Source organism: Parus major, chromosome 4, assembly GCF_001522545.3.
Source record: "Parus major isolate Abel chromosome 4, Parus_major1.1, whole genome shotgun sequence".
Lineage (NCBI taxonomy): Eukaryota > Metazoa > Chordata > Aves > Passeriformes > Paridae > Parus > Parus major.
Window position 1 is genome coordinate 45740938 of NC_031771.1, and position 27026 is coordinate 45767963.

Consider the following 27026-nt stretch of genomic DNA (forward strand, 5'->3'; position numbering starts at 1 on the left):
TTTTAACCTACCACTTGAAAAGTTCTCCCACAAAAAACTCTGCAGGTAGTCATTTTGCTTGACTACTTTAAATGGGATATTCTTGTCCAGGTCCTCTATCATAACACCATTCAACACAAAACAAAGTCTGTCTTTCCAAACCTGATACTTGTCAACCACAACTTAGGCCAAAATCACACTTTTATCAGCACTGCCATTTTTCCTGTCCAATGTAATTTCCTGTCTCTCCCCTAAACCTGGGACCCTTCCTGCCAACACATACTCTGACCTGTAGAGCTGAGGAAAACCAATATACCAGCATAAATTTACTGATGGCTTCTCACAGCAGTCATTAAAAGATGGAGTTGGAGTATCCAAGTACACAAGACCTCCAAATTCTTTTTCAGAGGATTTAAACCATTGTGTTACAGCTGATCAGAAATGCTGGTAAGATACCGATGAGACAAAATTTCTGGAAAGTCAAACATCATCACTACTCCAAATTAAAAGCTTGTTTTAATTTATAGTCAGAGGCAAATATAAATCTATCATTTACTGTTTGGCTACCATTTTGCCAGCACAAGACTGCACAGTGTACTGCAAGAGACCATTCATGGTAGGGCCATGAAGAGCAGCAGAGCATTTTTTAAAATTTTTTGAAAATTAAGAAGTGAGACAGGTCCCTAAGTCCAAAGGTCTGAATTTCCAATGACTCCTTCCCTTAGAGTCTAGTGACTTTGTTGCAAAATTTGGAGTATATAAAATTTTCTTAGGAAATTATGTTCTTTGCTGTTAGATCTTTGTGTGCTTTCAGGTCTGATCAGCAGGAGGGAAGATTTAAACCTTGAAACAGAGAGTAGATAGCAAGCAAGCTCTAAGTGATGCCTAAGTGTTAGAAAAACAAATTACTTATTGGTAGAACTGTCTTATTATGGTTAAAGGCTTGATGTTTCCATGATTTCAGACCTAGGTGGAGGTTAACAAAGCTTGGGAGGAAGGATGCCCACAGATGATTGAGACAAAGAATTCACAGGCCACAAGGATATGTGGCAGAACTCCCAAGATAAGGAAGAAACCAATAAAGCCAACTCAGCAACTGTGCTGAAATCAGCCCTGACTTGGTAGAAGATAATTCTGGCAGGGGGAGATCGTCACCACAGGCTTGTGACCACCAACCCAAGAAACTCATGGACTCAAAAGAAGAGAAATACTGAGCATGGGGACTAAATGTCATGAGAAGCAAGTAGCCAATGAACACTAACTCCTTTGTTTGCTAAAATGTATAAATACTAAAAAGTTTAATAAGAAGTTGGTGTGTGTGGTTTGTGGAATACCCGGGCTTGCACAACTCTGAAAGAAATAACCAATCTCTCTCTCTCTCTCAAGCGTGTAATTATTGACTTGTTGCACACCAGGTAACAAATCTGATTTTTGTGAACAATACTTTGAAAAGCCACTCAAAGCTTTCCCTTGTGTTAGCACACACTTGCTTCTCAAATCAACCAGCCTCTACCTGCTGCTGGCTTACTGCTATGTTTTTGGTCACTGCAATGCAGAAGAGAAGTCACCATGATCCATGCGAGGCAACTGGCAATGCCAGGACTGCCCTGCCTGGGGGTGTTACATGTGAGCTGGATTGCCTGCTCAATGCTCATCTGTACAGTGGGACTCGATGTCAAGAGCAAGGTTGATAGGTAGAATCTGTTTTATAAATACAGCAGCCTTCAGCTTTAAAAAAATGAGACAATTCAGCATCAACACGGCTGTCCCAAAGCCCACCCAACCTTCATTTCATAATGCAAATGCATTAATGTCGTGATTTGAAAAAAATACAGTAAAATTTGGTTGCTAGGAATACCCTTTAATTGATAAGCCATGTAAAGCTGAGAGGGAAAACTGCTCTTTTGAAATGAGTCTATTACCAATTTCTAAATTAATCAGTGACAACACTTCTGTGAGATGGCTGGCACCTGTATTTCCTACAGCTGTAAGATAGATGCATTCTTCCAATAAAGTGCTAATACTGAACAGTAAACAAAAAATAAAATAATTCTTTTGTCAGTAAATCTCTGAGCAAGACCTTTTATTTCCCCTTAGATTAAGGAAGAAGAGTTAGAAAGCAAATGGATCAGAGAATCAGCCACAGAGAGAAAAACTGCACAGCAGTGAAAGCTTTCAACATCCCACAAGAAAGCAAGCCAGGAGAGCACAGGGACATTTAAGCAACTGCAGCTTAAGAGTGCTTTTTCACATCACAGACTCAACACAAATGCTCATTAAGAATGCCACTTAGCTCCAAAAACCTAATCTACAGCCAGACTTTTCAAATTTCTGAAGGATTTTTTTAGTTTTTTGTTAACAAAGACTTTAGCATCTTGTTCTGCAAATAAGAAATGTTTGCTATCTCAGTCTTTCAGTACCATATGTGCATGATTTTGTTGTTCTTAGGATAGAATATTAAACCACTAGACAGGTCTATAGGAATAGGAGGGGGTTTAAAAATGGAGGAAAAACTTGGGGGGGTGCAGCATTCCATAGATCAAATGGTATCAAAGATATCATTGTGCAGCCATTTGTTCTCAGTTCTATTGCATGCCACAAGCTACAAGCAACATGATAGCAGTTTCTAAATTTGTCCAAAAAGAAGCAGCCATTTGGACATGTTGCAAAACTTAAGGATAGAGGACAGAAAAAAAAAGCTCCAAACAATAGAGTTGAGACCTGAAGCATTTTGAAGACCTCCCTGGCAAAAGATAAACAATACCCTTTGCTACCAGATTAATTCCACAGCTAATTGAGACAGCTCAGCCCAGCAGCTGTAAGCAATGTCACACGAGCACACCACTGGACTTGGCACAAGGCAGGACTACCTCAGCTGCCCTCTCTGGCACTGACAAAGTAGTTTAGTGAACATATATATATATATATATATATATATACATACCAACAAGCAACAGAGATTTGAGATACCCTTATTTTACCAACAGAAATTCAAAGACAAGGAAAGCTGAGGTTTTTTTCAGTAAATTTAGGCAGACTGCTTCAGGAACATTAATCTATCCTTCTTTGCTATTCAGTGATGAAAATGAACTGCACACATCAACTGCATATAAGAATGCCCAGAAATGCCAAGAATTTCATAATTGCCCCTCAAAGGGGAGAAAATGAAAGCAGAAGAAGGGAAAAAATAGAAAGAAAGACAAAGCCACATGGAAACACAACTTTACAATGCCACATACAAATACAGATTCCAGAAGGGATGGGGAGGGGAGGGTGTTGATTAAGAAATCATAGACAAATACAAGACCAAACCCAAGAATTCCAAAATGTGCTGACCCTGTAGAGCATCTCTTGAGCCCATTACAGGAGCTGACTTCATTGCAAAATTTGATTCCCTGAATATATATCACCTCTAAATGATTGATGTGCAGAAGAAACTGAGTTGTTTTGTGAAGACAAAGCTGTAGTTTTCAAACTGTGTTTTCCTTAAAAATCTGTATATGACAATCATCACCCTGCAGTCCTTGAAGTTCCAGGTATGGATTTTTTTTTTCCCACACAACTAATTTTTTCTCATCTTTGAACTAAACAGAAAAAACCTGAGAGCCCACTTGTGGCCCCAGGAGCCCTGCACAGAGCTGTGCACCACAGATGTGCACCTCAGCGCTCTGAGGTGAACCTCAGGGCTAAAGAAACACCTGACAGCTCATTTGAGAGCAGCCACTTCTTTTAACCACACTACCACTGCAGCACAGCCTTCACCTCATAGCTCTGAGAAAGGTACGACTTAATTTAAACACAAAAACACTTAAAAAATACAAATTTATGTGGCCTTTCTTTGTGCCCATTGCCCCTGAGAAACCTAGAGGCTTGGTCAATAATCCTGTCTACAGGTTCCTTCTTTGATGCATAGCATTACAGCAGTGGAAACAACCAAACCAAATAGCAGTTGCAATGGAATCAGGCATTAAATACACATTCTGCTATATTTTGGCCTATTACATCACCTATTACATTTCCAGTTGACACTTTTTCAATGATAAAGGCCTGTCTGGAGGGTGTTGCAGGGCCTGCTTAGCATTTGAGTGGACCAGCCCACCTCTAGGATAGGTTTTGGCTGGGCTAGAAAGGTGCTGAAGAGAGTGAGCATTCTACACGGCATCGATTCTGATGGCAGTGTGGTTAGCACTTACAAACAGAGGGGAAGCACTGCAAGTCTCATGGTCAGGAAGGATGGCTGACACCAGGTCTTTTTTGAGGCCAGCAAACCATTTGGGTGAGACAGAGGAGGAGGGAGAGAATCAGGATCTGAGTAGAGAGAGAGGAGGAGGAGGGAATTCCAGGAACAGTTGGACATGACAGGATATTTGGTTTCAGTGTATGTTTTAGAAAAGGAATGGCATGCTTGAAGGTGGCCACAGGTGTCAATCAAGCTGTGCTCTCAATATAGCTTTCCTCTTCCAGAGTATTCCCCATTGAGCTGCATCAGTGATGCAGCTGGATGAGTCTTGTCACCAAACTGACAGGCCAGGCTCTGCACTGCAGGCACTCAAAGGTCCCCATTTACTACACAACATTTACTGGGCACCACAGCTGGCTAACAATACCCCATCTCATCTCAGATACTAGTTCAAAAGTCACATTCTTGGGTCCAGCTGGAGACAATACCATTTACCTGTGTGCCTGCCCTAGAGGCAGATACTACACAGAATTCTGGAGAAATACAGCTGTTCCCATACATGATGCTACTGGTGCTGTTTGGACAGTGTCAACCAGGTACAAGTGTTCCATACTGATTATCTGGTTAGAGTCTGTGTACATACACCATGGGGTAACAGTTACCAAGAACTAAAGGACTGCTTAGCTGGGCACTAGGTCCTGTTTCCATTCTAATATGAGCTAAAATCTACAGAGCTAGAGACAAGGAAAAGGTGGGAAAGAGGGGTGATTCTCACACCAGAGGAAATTACCTCCCAGAGGAACCTGCCTAGTAACGCTCTTAGGGGTCACAGTTGCAAGCCCCAAAAACTGACAGCGTGGAAGTAGGGAAATACTGCCACAGGGGCTCAGTGGCTTGGGTGGAAGAGCTGCAGGCAAAAGATATCCTTAACCTCACTGAAGCATCAAGAGTCTTAAATGTGCTATGCAAAAACAGCACCTGGGGACCTTATGAAAGCCAAGTTAGGTCAGAAATCTGCAAATGCCCCTGTTAGAAGATAAGCATGTTCCCATGTTCAGCAATGATGAGGAGGATCTTTGCTGCAGAGAGTTAAAAAAGAAAATCCAAACAGGCTATTTTCCAGGATGCCAGCCAAGTACAATGGAAAAGGATGCTGGCTGTGCTCAGACAGCCTCACCTCATAGCAAAGGCCATCTCTGAGGTCAGCCCTCAGAGAGACAGGTGGTCTTTTGGCTAGAGCTGAGGACCAGCCCACATCAGGTGACACAAGCTGCCACCAGCTGTGTGAAGCTGGTCACTGTCTTCATTCCTCTAACCTCAAGCCCTTAACTGAATGTAAGGGGGAGGGATGAAATGGGCAGGTGTTCTGCACCTACACATATACAACACTGTGTACATGTCTAGATGGAATAAAACCCAGCTGAAGACTGACAATCAAAATCCTACTTCAGTCCCTGTGTGTCATCCTGACTCATAAATGCACGTGAACAGTTGTAAAATGAACTTCAACTCAGTTTGTCATAACATTGTTATGTTGAAATTCATTTTCCCCTGAAATAGAGATGGTGATCCTTCTCGTGCTGGCAGTCACAATAATCTCCACAGGAACTGAATTTACAGAACAAATTTAAACTTTAACACCATCTTGCCCAGGCAGAAATTAATATGCCAAGCAAATAGTTTACATAAAGCTCAGATATTCAGTTTATGTGAGACAACAATCTAGGTTTTGACAAAGCCAATGACGAAAAAGTCTATCTTTAAATTTTTCATTCACTGCCTTTACTTAAGCACTGGAAAAAGAGCCCACCAAGTTCTTTAAGAGGTGGTAAGATATTACAAAGTTCTGAATCAACTTTGTTTACTCAAATCTACCACTAAGAGTTTCTTAGAAAAACTTTTTCTATGTGTATATGTCTGCTTGTTTATTTCCCCCCAATTTATATTTGTTTGCAGAATTTAGGGTCTCAGTAGCATCTAATGAGTGAACTGAGTATCAATAAAACACCAATTTTTTTACTCAAAATGCTTGATTTTATCCTAATACCACATTAAACCAAACCACAACAGGACTTTAAAGAGTCATAAGACTCTCAGGCAAATGCTGTGAGACCCTATTCAGAGAAATTACGGGAAAAAAGGTATGAATGAGTCTGCAAAAAGATATCCTACTACCCAAAACTTCAACCCTCAAGTTTTAGAGTGACTAGATAAGCACTGGTAAATTGTGCTTGTCTTCCATAAGGCTCTCTGCAAGGGCACCCAAGAAAGCACCTGGGGAGTTAGCCAGCTGCCCACTGCCACCCTTTGCAGAATACACAGCCTGATTTTCAAAAGTGGTAAACATACGGTGCTCACACATAATTAAAGAATAGGAGCAACAAAAAAGCTCCAGATAGGATTATCACACTTTTGCCAGCAGGATATAAGCACCTTCTTTACTTTATTTGAGGTTTTATCTAGAGACCCACAAGATAATGTCTGGATCAAATTAGTACATCAGGCACACTCCAGCCTCAAAAATTCTCCTTTGGATTCATTCTAGCAGCTCCTCCCTTTACTTCACAGTCAGCTACTTTGGGAAAAATGGTATATTTTCAGTTTTCCAGAAGCCACCTGGACCTACAGGATTTAACATCAAAAGGCATTTTTCTTGGTGCCTGGTTATCAAGTGTCTGCCATACAACTTTCCACATTCTCTTTGCCATCAACAGAAACCTGCACAAAGCTACCTTGTGCTAGAATCTCAAGTTTCTTCTCTTTTTCCACAAGAGACACTAGCTGCAAGCATTTTCCCAGGGTTCCAGCCAAAACTTTTATTCTGCTTACCTGTGTCCCCATTTGGGAGCCTGTCCTCCACTTCTACCCACTGTCATAGTGCAAGTATTGTTCTGAGAGATGATTTCATGCCAACGCACCAAAAGAGACTTGTATGATGTAGACCCTGTGCTTCAAAGACAGACAGATCAGGTTTCCTTTCTGATCAACACTTATCTTGTAAAAATGGTAATAGGAGTCTTACAAATGGCATCCTAAAACTTAACTTAAATATATAGCTTTCTGATTCCCTGGAGATTTTATATCAGATAAACCAGCTCATGTTACAGTGACAGCACAAAACCAGATGCAAGCTCCAAGCTTTTATCGTAACATTTAAAGGGTTACCGTGTCCTTTGCAAATAGAGAAATTTCTTTAAAACCCAAAAGTTCTCCAAGGCATGAATGATTTCACCAAGATGAGCCAGAAATTTCCCTTTTACCTGAATGTGATACTATCACTTTGCTGTCCCTAAAGCCTTCCAAGCTACAGAGAAACATGACATCACTTGGACTGCATGGTTGGTGTGCCCATGTGCACATTTAAGATGCACTTTCTCTTTAAGTCTCCCAGTTTCATGAAGAATCACCAGCTAGTGGGAGCTGAGCTTATTGATAGATAAGATATTTAATATCTAAAATAGATATTTTACAGCTGAAGGGTGGTATGAGACAGTGCTGTCCCTGCAACTGCATTGACCCTTCCAGGTTGTAACAGGACTCATACATGCTCAAAAAGTCCTATGGAGTCAAGAAAAGCAAAATATCCAACTACAGTTTTTTGGATTATTTTGTACCATAAAAATAAAGGATCCTTTAGGGATCCTTTATTTTGACAAATACCCACTTTCTATGAACATTTAGCACATTAAGCTCAAAACATTATTGTATTGTGGTTTATACCAGACATACCACCTAGGCTCTAAGTCATCCTACTTCTATGACACATAATTGGTTTATTGCTTAGCAGTATTAAGTCAAATTTATTATGGTTCCTAGTCAAATTTATTATGCACCTTTAATTATAGTGCAGTCCCCAATATTACAGATAAATTCATTAATTTCTCCTTTAACCACTATAAAAAATATATATGCATTTATTTATAAGTGTACAAAACAGCCTTAGGCAGTTTTTACACCATTTAGCCTGATCAAAATAAGAAAATGAAATTTGTAGATTTTAAAATTTAAAAATAAAGATCCCTACTTTAAATGTGCCAAAGACAGATATTTTAGATGCAGGAGAGTTCCAAATGAATGCTATTTAATTATAATAATGGACATTGTGGGTATTGTATCAATTATTTCCATTTGACTTTTCATTTTAATTGCAGAAGTAACCTATGATGTTAGCAGATAAAAGATAAAGCAGATTTAGAAAAGCATAGCGACAGTAAGCAGATTCACTACCAGGACAAACTGGCAAAATAAGCTCCCACAGCCTTTGTGACAGAAAAATTTTGATCTAATAACCTTCACATGTTGAATTTCAGACAGAAATTCAGACAATCTGAATACCAAGGAACAGATGACGGTACACAGTAGGACAGATGTTATGGGCTGGCCTCCCCAGCCCTCTCTCCTACCATGTCTTTTAAAAACTCCTAATGTATGAGCTACTAATTCATCATGACTTCTTACTTCCAAAAAGTGATCATAAGCATGCAAAATGTGAAATGTATATAGCAAGCCAGAAAATTTGTGCTGGATAAGCTCCTCAATTGTCTTTATCCAAGGAGGTGAAGACAGAAGATCTGCAATGCTAGTCAGAAAATTACAGCAGTTTATCATCTATTAGCAAGAGAAAGAAGTCACTAGGACTGTATCCTGATAAAATAAAGAAGGGTTTCCTAGCTAGGGGCATTTCAGCCCCACTTCTTCCCTGTTATAACAGCCCCAAGCCTTGGGATTCGACAGCACCCACAACACTGCTCCTTCATTTTGGCTGGTGCTTAGTTTAAAGCACACAGTCCAGTGAGGCAGGAGAGTGAAGGAAGTGAGAAGACAGGAGAAAAGGAAACTGCCTGAGAATTATTAAGAATAAAGAACTGATTTTAAAACAAGACAAATTTATTATGTTGCTTCTATCGCAGAAGACCGAGATTGAATGCCTTAGGGACCAGCATTTCAGGCAAGGACAATGGTATTTCCTTGCCTGTATAATTTGTATGTAGGCAGCAAAAGCAGGAAAGAATTGCAGAGGGTTGAAAAGATGATCTTATATTTCAGCCAGCTACATGCTTGATCTGAGATCCGAGTACTGTCCTGACTTATGCCACTGCATCCAGTGGTGTCACCAGTGCAATCAGTGATACCAAGATTCGATAGCTGATTACTGGGCACACAAGGCTCGTTTGCTATGAGAGCCATAGCTGTGCCTCTATAATGCTACAGAATGCTAAGTACATGGCAGAGAATACAAGGTCTTAAGAGTCTCAAATTAGCATACAGTCTTGAATCAACTTCTCTGTACCGCAATTCTGGTACTCAGAGTGAAGGCGTGAAATAAGGTTCATGGTCGCATAGAACTTTTTTTTGCAAAGATACTTTAGTGATGAGCACCACAAAAGTCTGAGAAAATGATTCCATCCTCAGAATTTGGTTTGAACTGCAAACAAAGAACATGGCATAGGGCTGCATGTTGAACAGTGAGTAGAAAATGAAACACTGAATAGCTGTTCATTGAGAGCTGTGCTATTCATTCTGTGCACTAAAGAGATACTCAGGAGAAACACAGCAGTGACCACGTATTTAATATGCATGCCCATGAAGGGGAGCTGAGCTTGCAGAGACAACACTATTGTGTTATTTTAGCAGGCCTGACCTTGCAAATTTCATCACGCTCTCCAAGACTGAAGACAGAAACATATTACTGAGATAAATCTTATTTCACTTGCATTTAGCGTCTTCAGCAAAGTCAGGCTCTGGGATGCTGGGTGCCATATGAGGGGGATAAAAACCTGCCTGTTTTCCAAAGGAGAATACAGCACACCTCTTGATAATTTAACATTTTTAAGTTTGTACATGTGAGTCAGTCTAACAAATGCTGCAAGCAAAGGTCAGGAGATGAAGTGCCAAAGGCAGTCAGACAAAGTATGATACAATGTATGATACAAGTTGAACAATGTTCAAATGGAAAGTAGTAGTAAGAAAACAATTTTAAAAGCCCAGTGGAAGAAGGTTTGTTGTGCTCTCCTGAAGCCAAACAGTTTGCCTGTGCTCTAGTGAAGGCTAAACCTCCAGCATTAGCCCAGAAATATCCTACATATACAGGAAACCATCATTTGGATTAGTATTCTCTTGTCTTTTTACAAGCTCTGCAGCTCATGAGGGTGTGAAGCTGGATTTTCCAGTACTGTACAAAAGAAAGCTCTATTGGTGTGGAAAGTAAGGTATTCTCGGAGGAATGCACAGAGTCTTCTCCTCAGCTCTCTGCCAAATTATACCAACAGACTCCTGTGGTATTGGAAGCTATCATAATGTATTTTTTTAAAAAAATCATGAATGTACTTAAAAATGCAAATAATTTTGTTTCCCATTTGGAAGATGAAATTTACTTCTGCTACCTTAACTTGTGTGCTGAAGCCACAAAAAAAGATAGAAAACTGACTAATGACAAGTTACTCCTAGTGCATTAAATTTTTAATGTGAAATTATGTCTCCTGTAAAAATTTAGGTCTATAATCCTATGGTAACAAGAACTACCAAAAACCAGAAGGACTCACTCTATCTAAAGTTACAAAATTTACCCTAAAATCAGAGTGCTAGAAAACAAAACTAATTAGCATCTGGACTCAATAAGGAAATGAGACATTATCACCAAGGGTGAAAATATACAAAATATGGTCTTTCAAGACACACAATTATGAAATCTCCCAACCAGGAGCTAAACAACAAGATCATCTTGAGCTACAATCTTGACTCCAGTCTGGGCCACTTTCAAAGGCTATCAAATTCCAAGCAGTATTTGTAGTACAAGTATTACACAGCAATCTTTGTAGTCTGCTTTATAAAAATGAAGATGGAAGCCAGCTGATGGGCGTTTGGGCACTGATGGGCTTCAGCTTTGTAGGGCATGGCTGGCAGTTTTTTACTTTAACTGCAAAAACAACAAAGGCCCAGAAAGTTCTGTTCCAGTCCCACCTCCAACAATCTTAGCTGGATTGTCTGCTTGGTCTGCAGTGTGTCCCTAAAGCTACCCTTGGGATAGCAAAGTACAACACAGTAGAAAGAGAAGGAATGGGATTTTAAATTATTTGGTCTTTGAGAGAAAGATGGATATATATAGATTGATTCTCTTGCTTAAAAAAAAAATGTATTTCTCAGTACTTATCTAGTAAATCTTTCTGCTGATGATATTCAAGGAAGCAAGTAATTTTTGACAGTCTTGAGTTTAAAGAGGTTTTCTGATTACAGTCATCATACAAGGAATTTTATACCTTTTATACTATTTAACACTATTGTGTCCTTCCAAAGACAGAATTCTGTTGTGCCAATTCATACTCATGAACACACTTGCTTTTCCAAAGATTTTAAACTATAAATTGGGCTGGGATTCAAAATTAATAGTGTCTTAAACCAAAGTCTAAAAATATAACATACATCAGCTGAACAGAGTGTTAGAAATTAATGTCCAGTTGAAAGGGATATCAGTCCTTTTGCCTTTTTGTTGAAGACTTTGTTCTTTTTAATAATTAAAACCACCTTTTTTTTCCTTTCATGCCCATGAGTGCTCTCACCAGAATCACACCAAATTCATTCAACGCCCTCTGGTAGCAGGACAAATAGATGAGCCAAGGGAAAGGGTATAGATATGATACAAATTAAGGGCTTATCACAATTATTTCTAGAATTACACCAAAAGTTATAGATACAATATGTGAGTAGGTGGCACTAGAGCTGAAATTGGATGCAAACCATGAGAGAGTAACACATAGGCTTAACATTCTCTTCATTACTCAATCAATCCAAGGCCAGTAGGAAACATTAGTAGAGAAACAGATGTTCTGAGAGCATGAGACCCAGTCATAGTTCTTCCTTTTACCTGCTTAGCAGCAATAAAGAAGCCTGCAGAGGGAAACAGCTTCTCCATCCAGTCTGGACCAGTGCCAGGATAAACTAAGCTACAGATCCAAAAGAGAACTGATCCTCTATTTTAATTACAGGAGGATTGCTTACACATTAGCTTAAAACTGTAACTCTCAAAGCATAAGACAAGTTCCTATCAGGTGACTGCCAAGGAGCAGCGAAAGAAATGGCCATTCAAGCACCAAGTATCCACAAAAAACAAAGCACTTGCCTCTAGCTACACCCAGCCCAACTGTGCTGGCCAAGAACCACTGCTGCCACCTCCTTGAGAGGTGAGGACATCAGGCTGAAAGGACACCATGTGTACCATCAGCACTGGCAGAAGGAGGCAGCACCAGTGTCATCATTGTAAGGACTCTCTTCCCAGGATCATGCTACCCCATGTGACCAAATCTGGAAACTACAGTAATCATCTTCAGAGAGTGAACAATGCAAAAAATGCTGGGTGACCTTCTTGTTGCTCATGGACTTCACTCAGTGTTCCAGGAACAGTTGCATACAGCATCCCAAGCCCACCCATAGTACCTGTGTCACCTCAGGAAAAAGCAACTCTTACCAAAATCTGGCTTTTCAAGTTTTGGCTTGAAAATATTGTGGGGAAGGGGAACAGGTGGAAAAATGAGGGTATTTATAGTAAATTTTTATTCTTTGCTCACAGGACAATTAAGCTGGAACTCTAAATATGAAGAAAGTAGGGCAAATTAAAATATTTAAGCACTGTGGAATTACTGGTTTAATAGTCTGCCAAATGATGGCACGCTCCCAGCATAGAATTCTGGCTGCAGAAAGCCCTTAATCCCAATGAATAACTAACTGGGAATAATGTCAGCAAAACAGCTGTCAGGATGAACTGCTGTTCAAGTTGACTAGAGGAACAACTGCCTAGAGTTGGAAAGCAATATGTTCAACCCAACCTCAAAGCAAAACCAGGAGCTCACTCACTCAGGGCAACTCACTCTAGTCAGAATTGCTATCAAATATTTCCAGTAGAAAGAGCTACACCTTGCCTGCAACATGATCAGGGCCTGAGATCCCCACTCCAAACAGGACTTTGTGGGGAAATGGAGATTTTACAGTGGATTAGACATGCCTGATCTAGCTTCTATTCTCTGAAGTGCATGTTACAGGGTGTGTTCTCTTGAAGCTCTTTATCCAGACTCTGTTAATTCTCATTTCTTCCCATCTCGTAACTAAATTTCTTAAATTTCTTTATTTCTGTGCAATTTTAGAAGAAAAACCTTGAAGTTATATGCTCCAGGAGATGAAGATACAAGGGGCATGGATGACCAGCTGCACATCAATTACTCAAGAAACCTCACAATAACCATTATCTTATATAAAGATATCTTAAGCCCTTAAGGCACACAGGAGGCAGAGAGCTGTCAGAATCCATGTGACAAATGCATCAAGTGAGTGCCTTTTGCCACCCATATTTCTGTGCATTAACAGATGGATTATTGGGAAGTCATTTACAGATAAAAAAAATCCCCCAACACTGCCCACACAAGAAGCAAGTAAAATGGTCCAAAGCACTTCAGTCAAAATCCACATTTTAAGTTAGATGGGCTGTTGATGAGCAAAAAAAGAAAAAGGCATTTTGCTTTACTAGTAATTCTTGTAATTCTCCTAAATTGTATTAGTTCAAATATTCTGTCACTTCAATGGGAGTGAAAGAGCAATAGTTACCCCAGTCCAGAAATTCCCAAACGTGCTCTTTCCCTCCAACAGTCTCATTAGACTTCTGGCAGGAAGAAATCATGGCTCTGAGGAATAGGACAAGTGCACAGGTCAACACACGTGGCTCTCAGCTCAGTCTTCCACAAGATATTTTCATGGCAACCATAAATGCAATTGGTTGTGGAAGACTTGTCAGACAGCAGCTCTGTTTGTCTCATGCCATTGTCCTAAGGAATTCTCCTGTGATACACCTCTGGACAACAAAGGACACAAATGTGCACATTTGAAGTGACCTTCTGCCCTTGCCAGCAGCTTTCTACACTGTAGAAGAGCCATTTTTCTAACTTGCTTTTTGTTGAAGAAATAAAAGCTTATTCTCAACAGAGAAGCAGCAGGAGTTTTTGACATGTGGAAGCATCTCAGCTTTGTTGACTCTATCACATCTGTTTCACCAACCATTTACAGCTTTCATGCTGCTGTAGTTCTAAGTTTAAAGCACTCTCCCTCCTCACCAAACATAAAAATAGGAGCTTATGTTCTGATCTCTTCATGTGTTTTTGTGTATGAAATGCTTATGTTTTCCCTCTCAATCCTACAAGAAAACCTTGACCTGGTTGAAGTTGCATGCACTGAGAGTTGTTCACTGCTCACAGTTAATACTGACAGTCCTTTCTCCATGAGCACTTTTTCCAACAGCACCTATTTCCTGGGTGTACTGGAGACCAGGTCTAGCCAGGGAAAATCACTGCTTTGATGCTTCATGTCAGAGCTCCTTGTCCTGTGCAAAGCCTGCCCCGGCTGCTACTTGTGAAAATCAGCACCTTCTACTCACATAGCCCTGCACCCCAAGCCTGCAGTGATGGCATACTCCCCTTTCTCTACACAGAGACCCCCCTCATGGTCCTCCTCCTCTTGGGAGATGCCAAGAGACAGGAAAAAGGCAGAAAACAAAGGCTTTCAACACAGTTTGAGATTGCACCACTTCCAGCAAGTCTGCTCTGGCTTTGATCTATTGATTTGAAGGCCCTTAATGTGGGAAGCTGAAATGCATGTTTCTTCCACACTATTTATTAAAAAAAAAAAAAGAAAATAGAAAAAGAAAAAAAGAAAACTAACAAATATTGAGGGTGGATGTAAAAACCACAAATATCAGATCTGCCTATAACCAAAATATGCACTCAAGAGTTTTGGTTGAAATCCAAAAAATAAAAAGTGCAGAATCAAAGCTATTATTCAGCAGTGCAACAGCAGAGACACTGGAGAACTATAATGAATGGAAAATATTGGACCAAATCCTGCAAGCACTGGTAGACACGTCTTTTATTACATATTTTTATTATATCTGGAATGTCACCCAGAGCTACCCCTGTGAATTTTCATTTAATTTTCCCATAGCTATCTAAAACAGTTTTGCTTACTTTCTCCTCTGAAGCTAATAACACAAAGCAAAATGAGTGAAAGGAATAAAGTTACAAAGCATTTAGTACTAACACGCATTTTTAAATAAAAATAGGGATCTTTTCCTGTTTAGGGTACTCCAAGTAGGTTCTCCCACCAATTGCAGTGCATCCTTCATAAACTGAATATCATTCACAGATCTGTTTTGATTATTATAGTTGGAGGGCATGCATAGCAAGTGAACATCTGCAAATCTAACTGAGGATTGCTTCCTGGGAGAATATAATTATTGAAAGACAAACAAGGGAGGTAAAATTACTGCAACTTCACCAGCTTTATTTTTAACACCCTGTGCTCCATTTATGTCTCCTCACAGGACGTATCTCTCCCTTCTCTGTGCTGTGCCACTCTGAGAGTCTCTGGATGTCAGGAGCCTCAATGCAACAGGTGCCTCTGCTGGGAGCACCAGTCAGCCAAAAAGAGCCACCACCTCCACTCTGAGCAGTGGCCATGGGCTGTCCTCAGAGCTGGGTGCAGCCCTGCCTGCAGCCCTTAGTGCCAGCAGGCAGAAGTTCCTGCCTCGGCAGAAAGTGCCCTTCAGCCCAGCACCCTCAGCAGAGCAGTGACATGGGCAGAGTGGCTCTAGTCTGAGGGAAGGAGAAAACAAGGTCCCAGAAAGACTGACATTCCGCATGTTGATAATTAAAGTGGTTTTGCTTCCCTTTGGAAGGGGCAAGATGTTTCTAATAAAGGATCATTAAACTTTGTTGATTTTTGGTTTTTAACACGTTATTCCAAAACTGAATGCCCCCATGTTGAAATAAAAGTTGGTTTTGGGACGGGGTAGGATATTAGGCTAAGGTTTTATCTAATTTCTCTTAACTCAGGCAAGATTCACCTATGTGACTCATTGATTATGACACCTTATTTTCCCTGCAAGCATATTTTTTTCTGGAAAACTAATTATTTTCTTGACTATCTTTAATTGATCCAAACACTGTTAGAAGACGGACACTGCACATGATTATTTCTAAATCTGTGCTTCCTTTTCCCAAACCACAACTTAAAAAAACAACTCATCAGAATCAGGAAAACAGAAAAAAAAAATAAAATACTTACATTCCCTTTTTTATTTTTCTGTTTAGACTACACAGTTACATTTATGCCTCTGGACTGAAAAAATTTCCAGAGTTGTTTTTGTTGCAGCAATATATGTGAGTTAGCCCACTGAAATGAATCACAACAATCGCACAGAAACAAAGCCAAGGGATTCACAGCTGAACATCCTGGCACACTGGCCATCCCTGCCTGCACCAGCCTGACAGAGACAAGGCATCCACTTCTGCCTCTTCTCATCTCTCCCCCTTTCCCAAACAGCCATAAATTGCTCACTGACAAGTAGCAGACTTCAGCTAACATACCATGACTAAACTGGAAAAAAAAGAAATTGGATAATACAAGCAAAATTTTCATCAAAGGCATGAAGTTAATATTCAAAACTAGGAATTCAGGAAAAAACATGGGGAAGAAGACTTCAATGCTTTTCCTCAGGCATGGAATCTTTCCTTCTCTGACAGCAGACTTAAAAAAAAAAAAAATCTCTTTAGAATTTTTCTAGATTAGTAAAGTAGACATTTGGCCAAAGGATTTTCAGTATTTGTTGGAAGCAGAATTGAAAGGGAGTGTCCAATACACCAATATCAGATATAAAATTTGCACAAGAAATTAAATCATTATGAGTTTCACAGTTGCCTTGAATATTTATGTGCAGATGAAGACTGAAGTAAGAGATTTGGATTTGGGAGTTATATTTGTTTCAAGACACATAGCAAGATCTCTAACCTCCACCAGAGCCACAACCTGCTGTGATACAACAGCATAACTTTGCACGTTTCATGGAGAGCAGTGCTGGAAAAGCCTCACAAAGAGATTTTTAACCTCAACACCCCTGTCCTCTGTAGCCATGCAGGCATTCTGCTCCCACTTGAAATCCATTATTTACGGGCATCAGCCTCTGCTTTTGCAAAAGCAAGGTTGTGTTTTTCAAGACAGAGCAACAGTTAAAACTCTTTGTGCCAGTCTGTGACCTGAATGCTCAGCTACAAATTACTTTGAGTTTCTTGGCCTTCTGGCTTTATGGAAAGATCATTCAGAGCTTTTTCCTGGCACTCTGGAAGTACAAACGTCCCAAACTGGAAGACCATAGTTTTCTTCATCCTCAGTTCACAACTCCTCCTTCCAAAAGTCATGTCAAAAAATTCAGATGATGCAGTGCTATCAAGCATTATCAATAGTTTACATAAAGCCCTTGACCTGCATTTTTGTTGAATGTATGTATCAGAGCTAAACTAAATTTTTGGAACCCTTATGTATTAATCTTTCCACGGATTTTGCTTCCTCATTGTTGGTGCGAAAAACCTGAAACACTGCAATGTATCCCTGAGGAACTGCAGGTAACAGCTTAATTTACTTTTTAAATGATACTGTAATCCACCCAGACATTTGATTGCTCCCGATTGCAACACTCTATGGAGATCTACCAACACCAAGAGGAAAGGAAACCAGAGGAAATGTATTTACAGGATCAGGTCTCCTTGGTTTTGTGCATTACATAGAGTATGTGCAGCCACTTCCCATACAGCTTGGAGGTAACTGAAGGGTTGGGATTCATCTGAAGACAGTGGAAAAGACAGATGGAAGTAGAGAGAATTGGGTGTTGCAACAGCATAAGGAAAAAATCATCAGAGAGAACTTTTCCTTTGACGTTCTTCCTGGAACTCACAGTGGGGTCACAGATTGCAAAAATCCCTGTCTTATTTCCATCATGAACCAGGGGGTCATGCAGAACACCACTCTGTGAAGGAGCAATTAATGAAGAGCATTTCTCTCTTACCAAACTCATTCATCCATTCAAAGCAGAATTAAAGAATTGCTTCCCCTGCCTCCACCATGCTGCTCCTTATCCTGTGAAGTGCTCTGTGAATCACTGGCAATGATGCTAAAGCCAAGAAGCCACAGCAGTATTATTTTTCAGAATCTTAGCTTGTCAAAGTTGATTTCAAAATCAAGCTGTCTTTGGTACTAGGCATGAGACCTCTGAACAGCCAAAACCAGCGAAATAGGGTTTCACTTCAAAGGAGCAAATGAAGAGGATTTTCTTCTTTCCTCATCAAACAAGAATTCACTAGACTACTTTAAGTCAATTTTAACATCAGATGCAAGCTCTATTATTAACTCTGTTATTAAAGCTAGACATTTTTCAAGGTTAAGCATTGCTAGCAATAATCATCATTTATGCATACAATTAAAGAAAACCCCCAGTCAGCAGTAGCAAGTTATACTGGAACTGAGCAAAGCTACTATCAAGGTAAAGGATTCTTATTAACAACTAATACCACAAACAAAAAGCCTCTTAAGGATTTAGCATCTAAATTCTCAAGAATTAAGCTTGTATGTCATCTTCTCAAGATCTGGAAAGGAAGGGAAATTTAAATTCCTTAATGGTCAATTATAACAGTGCACAGTGAATTAAATAACAACAACAAAAAAAAATTAAAAATTCAACCAAGCCAAGAAAGTTGGTCATTTTTACAGTTTCCTATAATAAAACAGGTTTAGCAAAAAATAGTTAGATTAGAAGCCAAACATATTTCACCCTGTCTTGATGAGTTTCTACAAAGAGAACTCAGTAGCATACCCTGAAGATGACTGCCATAAGTCATAGCAGTATTGTTTTTGTATAAAGAAGGATCTTGCTTATATAAACAGGCTCTTCACTACAATAACACAAGTGGTCTATAAAGTAGCACTAAAAATAAAATTAAGTGATGCTTATTCACCCACTGTCAAGGAGTTACAGATGCACAGAATAATGAGGATGGTAGAGACCTCAGAAGGCCTCTAGTCCAACCTCCTTCTATGTGCAAGGGCAGCTCTTGCATCTGACCACTCCATTCCCAGCTTTGTCCAGACAGGAACGAAACATTCCGGGGGTGGTGTTCTCCCAGCATCTCTGATCAACCTGCACCCATGTTCAGCTGGCTCATGGTGAAGAAACTTCTCCCTATATCAAGCCATAATCTTTCCTGTTTTAATTTATCACAGTTGTCTCATTTTCCTGTCACATACCTCTGTGAAGTGCCTGGATCTGTCTTCTTAAAAACCTGCTCAGTTTTTTGTGATGCTGCTGCCATGTCCACACAAAGTCACCTCTCCTGAAGAAGCCCAGGTCCATCACACTCTCTCTCATGGCAAGTATGCCAGCCCAATTCAGCCTGGGGGCTCCCTGCTCCATTTCCTCTAGCTTATCAATGTCCTTCCCACACTTTGGGCTCCAAAACTGGGTGCAGTATTCCAAGAAGGGCCTAGCAGGTGCCAAATAGGAGCAAACAACCACTTCCATCACTACCAGCTCCGGAAGATCATGGAGGGGTAGGCTTTTCTGCTGCCAGAACACCGCAGGCTTGTTCCTAGCCTGTCTTCCCACAGGCTTCCCCAGTCCTTTCCATCAGAGCTGCTGTCCCAGCAGGCAGTCCCCACCCAATCCCAGGTACAGCAAGTACATCTATGCTGTTTATAAAACGCAAGGCACTAATAAGCAGGGATTTCTTCATTTTAAGCTGTGGAACATTACTGTTCTGTGTCCATTCTGACAAGGCTGTCTCAAGGACACAGGCTACAGCCCTGTCACCCATCTCAGTGATTAACATAGCTGGGAGAAGTTTCAGCAGTCAATTTTAATGTCATGTTCCTGCTGCCATAGTATTTGTTGTACTCATTGTGTACAACACAATGAGGGCCTGAGTGAAGCAAGTCTTCCTTTAAGTGATAATATTGGATGGAGGAGGAGGAGGAGGAGGAAGAGGAGGAGAAGGAGGAGAAGGAGGAGAAGGAGGAGGAGGAGAAGGAGGAGAAGGAGGAGGAGAAGAGAAAGCTTAGATCTTCATGGTGTGCATGCCAAAATGTTCATACCTTCCCCCATGCAGCTGTCCTTTTAAGTGACACTTTCACCCCATAAATGGCTTTTTCCATTAAAAAAATTGTTCTTCTTGGAATGTTTGCAGAAAATGAATGCACAGAATTTTTCACATATGGATGGAAAGCTCCCAGACTGCTGGATTTTCCAAACAGAAGATAATGCAGTTTTTATAACCTGATAAATCAAAACATTTTAGAAGCCAGAAAATTCTGCTGAATCAACCTACTATATAAACTCCATACATGGAAAAGATTTCACCTTCCTTTCTGGAGGGCCAAAATTTGCCTTAAAGAAAAATAATTTTAAAAATGTAGTTACTAGCAGAACAAGCACAGTGACATTACATACCTGTGCTAGCAGGTCACCACCAACTGCATAACAGCACCCCAGACTGGTGTTATGATCAGATTTTTTACCTATTTTAAAATTTCAATACTGAAAGTAGAAATTAATTCAGGTTTGAGACAATTAACAGTTCAGTCCTGCATTTCCTGACATTATCCCTTCATCAAGAGTATTGTTGTTCTGATTATTTTCACCCCTGTGCCAAGTGCTACTTGTAACATGGCTTAAACAGATCTCATGACAAGGGAACTGGGTTTACATATACAGCACAGGAGATCAGCTGCCAGGCAACTGGAGTGGAAAAAATTTCTAGAAGGTGGTAGTCTGACAGGGTCAGAGAGTTTGGGTGGGTTCTTCCACCACCATTAAATCAATTTAGCTCTCATTCTACCGAATTACTAACTGAGCCAGAATGAAGAGCATCCCATCTGTCCTGCCTGCAGTCCCTAAACGCTGCCCAGGAGGAGATGCAGAGATAGCAGTGAAGAATTCCTCTCCAAGTCCAGTCACTGTAATCACAGTAAAGTTATCCTGCATTCACATACATCTAGGGCCAGATATCAGCCACAAACCTTCTGACTCTTCATGGTTACCTTACAAACACTGCAGGAATGATTCTTTCTCGCCTATACTTCAGCTTGTCCACGTATCAGGCAAACTTGCCTAACACATTTGCATAGGCTTCTTCTAGTCTGAGAATACGCTTGCTCACTTTAACAAATTTATTCCCGATACATTACATAAAGTATATAGGTAAGACACTCTTGCAGCAGAAGAAAAAGAGCTAAAAGAAAGAAAAACTAATAAATTTGATCTGCAAACACTGCTTGGAGGCTCATTCAACTACTATTCTACAATATTTGATTAATAAAGCCACTCAGTTTTAGAGCTTTGTGCAACATTCTGCACTTAAGTGGTTGTATTGAAATATTCTCGTAAAGCAGTTAAACTGAATTCTCTGGAAATGCTTGCTAGAGAAGATGTCTGTTGGATTTAATGTGTTCCTATCCAAATAATAGCATGACTGTAGTGGCACCCAAAAGTCCCAGTTTGACAATAGGCACCATCATTCTAGGAACTGTGTAAATGTTCAAAGGAACTGGAGTCTGTATTCAAGGATTTTAGAATCAGCTTCACAGAAGAGCAGATGTCTACACGTTTGGAAACAGAAACTCCTGCAGGTCACTCGTATACTCAGTGAATCAGTCAGCTTCCCCAGTACATTTCACCAAAAAAGCTTTATCTCTGGTGTTCCTCAAAGATCATGCTGCATTCCAAAGATCATACAAACAAACCCGTGTATTACTCAGGTTCCAGGCCACCGCTACAGATACTCCGAACACACCTTACACCATTAGGAAAGACTTGCTCAATGAATTACCTTCAACTCCTTTTAAGTTACATTTTTGCAGTGGGAACCTCTTCTCTCTGGCTGAGAGAGACACCCTATAGAAACCTTGTTTCTAGACTGCTGCCTCAAGCAATCACATGGAGTCTGTTTGCCGGAGTCTCTTTCCTGAATTGGTGTCTCTCATAGTCTTCCATAGAGAAGGAAGTGCAGGAGTGGCCAACCTGTTCTGCTGTATGTTGTGACATGTCCAGAGCCACTAGGGAATGCACATAGTTCTACAGCTTCTACCAGAAGCAGCACCACAGTTACCAACTTAAAACACCACCTTAAATACACAAATCTAAAAGGTGATTTACTAGAAGGCAAAAAGAAGCCACAAGGCACCCAAAAAACTTCTCTGGCTGGCAAATTTCTCCATAACACAAGAATTCTCATGAGGAATGTATATAGGAAAAAAGCAGCAGATTATTAGAGGTTGATGGTGTTTAGCTTGCACACATCTAGAGGGAATGATAAAGTCCAGCACTGGTCATAATGGACAGAAAAACACAACCTGTTTATTATTGCCATGCAACTATAAATGAAGTATTCTTATCAGCTGGCAAAGTTTCTAAGGAATACAAATCTATGGAAAAGCCATCTCTAATTGAACCAAGTCTCAGCAACGAGGAGAGAGCATATTAATGAGGCAAGGCTAGGAGGCACGATGAGGAGATAACAACACCCTTAGGAGTTACACCAGTATTAAATGTGACTTTATTACCCTGTTTTTCTCCTATGAGTCTTTACAGCAAGAATAACTCGGTTTATACAGATGTTCTTTCAACCACCAGCTATTCCAGATTAAACACACAAATGGAGAACTTTGATATTTTAAGATTACGGGCCATCAGATTAAATTAGATTTGTTATTTTGCTGCAATATGCCACTAGGCTTTACAAGGTTGATATACTCTTTCAGTGAAACTGAGATGAGTTAATTGAAATGAGATACCACACCTTTAATAATGCAGACTGATGTAGCTCTCTCACAGGGTTTTTCATTCAGTGTCTTTATTTTAATTCCTATGAGTGCTACTAATAAGGTGCATTTTATCATTAAGAGGGCATTCTTCACTTAAGTAGTACATGCCAAGCTAAACTAAAATAATGGACTAGTTTGCTGTTACGAGATGGATGCACAGTTGCTATTTATGAAAAATTAAGAAAGCCTGAACTCTGGTTTCCTACCCAAAGAGACTCATGATCAAAACTCCACAGAATTCCAAAATCCCACCTTCTGCAACACAGAGACCAAATCTATTACCACTTGAAATACTCTCTTACAAAACACAGATTGTTAAAAATCTAAGCAGCCTCGGCAGTAAGTCAGAGCTCTGGCTATTTTCCCTGCTCAGGTGAATACCTCAGTGCTACTGGGTCAGAGCTCCAGGGAGAGGCAAGAGGATTCATACAAGAAACCACCAAACTGTAGTGTAATTTAGACCACCCTACACTGCAGCATCCAGATTAAAGTAATGCTAGCAGAGAAAAAGGAAAGCACCCAGAAGACCATCTCTGGTGAGAGGTGACAGACCCAAGGAGTAAAGACAAGACCCCTAAGACTTCTCAAGTAGTGGAACGGAAGTTCCTTGATCCTTGCAGATCTAAACATTCATCACCTAATGTCTTGGCTGCCCGTCCACAAGAAGAGGAAAAGCCTCCCTTTCCAGTTCCACCACAGGAGAAATGTACTGCAGACCAGAGGGTGGATTTCTGCAGCCCTGCAACAATAGTGACAGCACTCACATAAGGGTTTAAACTGGATGAGAATCAAACAAGCAAGTCACACAACTTAACTGTTAGAAATAAAAATGCACAGTAAACTGAGAGAGTTTTCAATCTGTCCATTTCTACTTTAATTTCCTTGTATGGCACTATTTTACAGTCTAAGACAGGTTTTAAGCTGTTTTACACTGTGTCTGCTCTGTACTACAGGTTCAATAGCCCTCCTTGCAAACATAATTTCTTTTATTTTCATTTGAGAGAGATGCAATTTTAAATGGTCAGAAGGGAGTTGGAAGCCACAACACACTGGACATTTGCTAACATCTCTAGGCCAGAGAATAAACTTGTGAAAGACAAGTACAGAGCCAGCTGAAGCAGATGGACTTAGTAGCCAGACACAGCATGACCCTCATTTCTGCTTTTCATGCAAATTGATAGGGCTTGGCACACTGGAAGTGTTTATCACTTCCTAATTTTTATTTTATTTCTTTTGAAGACATTGCTTTTCAATAACTTTGTACTAGCATATCAAGTTCTGCATCATTCAGTCAGTTCAAATCATCCGGATTTAGAAGGGAGAATGCTGACCAGATATTTGGAAGAGGTAATAACCCTCATGCTCCAGAGCTTAAACCAAACTGGGATTAAAAGGAAATACAATGTGTTAGGCAAATTAAGCCACATTTGCTTCACTGGCAGCTTCTTCCTTCTTTCTCTTAGTGGGAGCATCAACTTTGGGCATGGCTGGAAAGGCAGATGCTTCCCTCTCACACCACAGCCGTGGCAATGCTCCAGGCTCCTGACACATTCCCCTCAGGCAAGGGGAGGGCTGCAAAATTAACAGTACATTACAGTTCTGTTGTTCATGCATCAAGCAGATGATGCTTTAAAAAGCGGAGGAAGCACAAGAAGTTATTGACAGCTTCCCCTGCACACATGGAACTCTTGGGCTTGCATTGAGGACAAAGTACTTAAAGAGCCCTCCTGCTCTTCTCACCAGGGCCTGCGTGGCACAAGAGACACACATGAGACCTCCTGCCACAGTGAACTGTGGAATAAAATGATCAAGACAGAAGTTTCTGCCTGAGCCACAAGGTTCTGTTCTAATACTGGAAGACTTACAGTCCCTTAATAAGTATTGTGCCTGGAGTGGCTGATGACAGCTTTGTTATCTACAGAGAACTGCTTCACCATTGAGTTATTGACCTCATTGGCAGTCAGTAGGACTCATGGTCACAAGGTATTTTTATGCCATATGTATGATGGAGTCACGTGCCTCTTTGCTTTGGTCCTCTGTCATAAAGAAGGCTATACAGAAACTGCTGTATTCATCTTCCCAAGGCAAATGGTGTTTATGTGCTGCTGTTTACTTCACTTTTCCAAGCTGCATGGTCACCTTTCCTTGGCACAAAAACCCTCCTTTTCACATTCATCGTGGTTCCTCTGCTTCTGGTCCTACACCAGCCAGATTCATGTCATGTCAGGGCCAGTTCCCTGAAGACTGACACAGCATTACTTTTCCAATTGACACTGGAGTAAAACACCACAGTCTGAAATTCCCAGGGCTTCAACAGAATCTTAAAGTCACAACGATTTTTACAACCTTTTGCCTAGTCACTTTCAGAAAAGAGAATCCACTGAGGCTTTCTGAAAGCTGCAGATTAAATTCAAAGCCCACAGCTGAAGGGAGCAGCTACCCTGGTATCTGGATTTATGCCACCTTCACGCATGTTCTGTACCGGAAATCAGATGGAGAGCTATTTTAAGCATCTCTATTGGCACATGCCAAAATATTTAACTATTAAATTTATCCCACCACCTGCCCATCTTTCCGTTTTACGGCGCGAGCAAACTGCAAGCACATCTATTTTATCTGCCCTGCTTGAACAGCCAGACTAAATACCTCTCCTTGGTCGGCTGAGGGACGGGAACAGGGGCAGCAGGGCTGTCCCCGGCCTCGCAGCGGTGACGGCCCGCCCCTCCGCGCACTGCGGAGCGCTACCTGCGCGGCCGCCAGGCCGGCCGAGGCGGCGGGGAGCCGGCGGGGCGCGGGGCCGGAGCTTTCCCGGCGGGGCGGGGGCCCCTGGCCGCCCCCCGGAGCCCCGCGGGGACGGGGCAGCGTCCGCTCCGTAGCTCCGCGCACCTGCCCCGCTCATGTTTACGGCCGTCCCGTTCATCCCAGCGCCGGGGGCGGGGAGGGGAAATGCGATTAGCAGATTAAGTTTGGAAGAGACGGAAGGGGGGCGGGGGCCCATCCAAAGGCGCGCACCCTGCGCGGGGGCTGAGTGGGGGCTCGGTCAGCCCCGGCTGCTTTCCCCGCAGCGACGAAAGCTGAGGAGAGCGGCGGGGAGGCCGGGATGGAGATCAGCGTGGAATAAAACGCCTACAGTCCCCGGGGGGACAGCGACCGGGGGGCGGGGAAGGGAAAGGACACCGGGTTGCTCCCTCGGCGTCCCCGATGGGTCAGGAGCCCGCACCCCTGCCATCCCGCGGGCTTACCTCGATCCACTTCTGAGCTTCGGTGAAGGCCAGCTCAGGCTGGGGGGGCTCGGGAGGAGGCTGAACCTCTCCCAGCTCCAGCCCAGGACTGGCCATCTGCAGGGCCCCGGCGCGCCGCGGCTGCGGCGGGGAAGAAGCCAGGCACCGAGTCGCCAGCCCGGGGTGAACCGCGGCCGCAGCGAGGGGAAGCCGGAGGCCGCTGCCTGTCTCTCCCTGTCTCTCCCTGCCTCTCACTGCTCGCAGCCGCCGGGGCGGGAGCCGGGGGCGGCGGCGCTCCGCAGCCCGGCTGGCTGCAGCTCGCCTGCGGTAACCTCTCTCCGCCGGTGCCCCGTCCGTCCGCCCTCCCTGCCGCCTCGGTCCTCCCTCGCCTGCCGCCCCGCCCGCCCCGCCGGCGGAGCGGAGCTGTGCTGCGCTGTCCTCAGCTGCCAACTAAAAATAAAACAGACGGGCGAAGCCGCTTTGCCTTCAGCCCATGCAAATGCCCGCGCCGCCGCCTCCCCGCCGCGAGCATCTCATCGCGGGCGGCGCTGCGACCGGGGGGAGGGTGGGCGGGGGACGCGGGACCCCGCGTGGGGACGGGGACCGTGATGCCAAGGCACTCCCCGCTTGGGGAAGAGCCGCTCCCCTCAGCCCGCTGCTCCCGGGGGAGGGGAGGCTCTATGGCGAGGCAGTGCACCCCCTGCTCTGGGGGGCAGCCGGTCCCCCACCCTCAGCTCTCGGAGGGCACCGAGCCTCGCACGGTGAATTCCTGTTTGCGGCTGCTGCCTTAAACACCTCATTAATCGATGCTGCTACGATGCGCCCCAGCATCTCCATCCCCGCGGCGGGAAAGCGCGCTGCTCCTCGCCAGTCCCTCACACACCTGCCTGGGGACCGGGGGCTTCTGCACCAGGAGCGGAGCACGGCAGCTGCCTCTGGCGGCACTGCGGAACACCTCGGGCTGCTGA

General features: G+C 42.3%; 1 protein-coding gene across 1 annotated transcript in view; it reads right to left on the minus strand.

The window, feature by feature from the left end:
• The window catches only part of LIMCH1 (LIM and calponin homology domains 1), a 170210-nt gene extending 143662 nt beyond the window's left edge, over positions 1-26548 (minus strand). Inside the window, exon 1 of the mRNA XM_033513515.1 lies at positions 26080-26548. Within this exon, the coding sequence (XP_033369406.1) occupies positions 26080-26175 (96 nt within the window). The 5' untranslated portion in view covers positions 26176-26548. The remainder of the gene's footprint in view (positions 1-26079) is intronic.
• Positions 26549-27026: the final 478 nt, after the last annotated feature.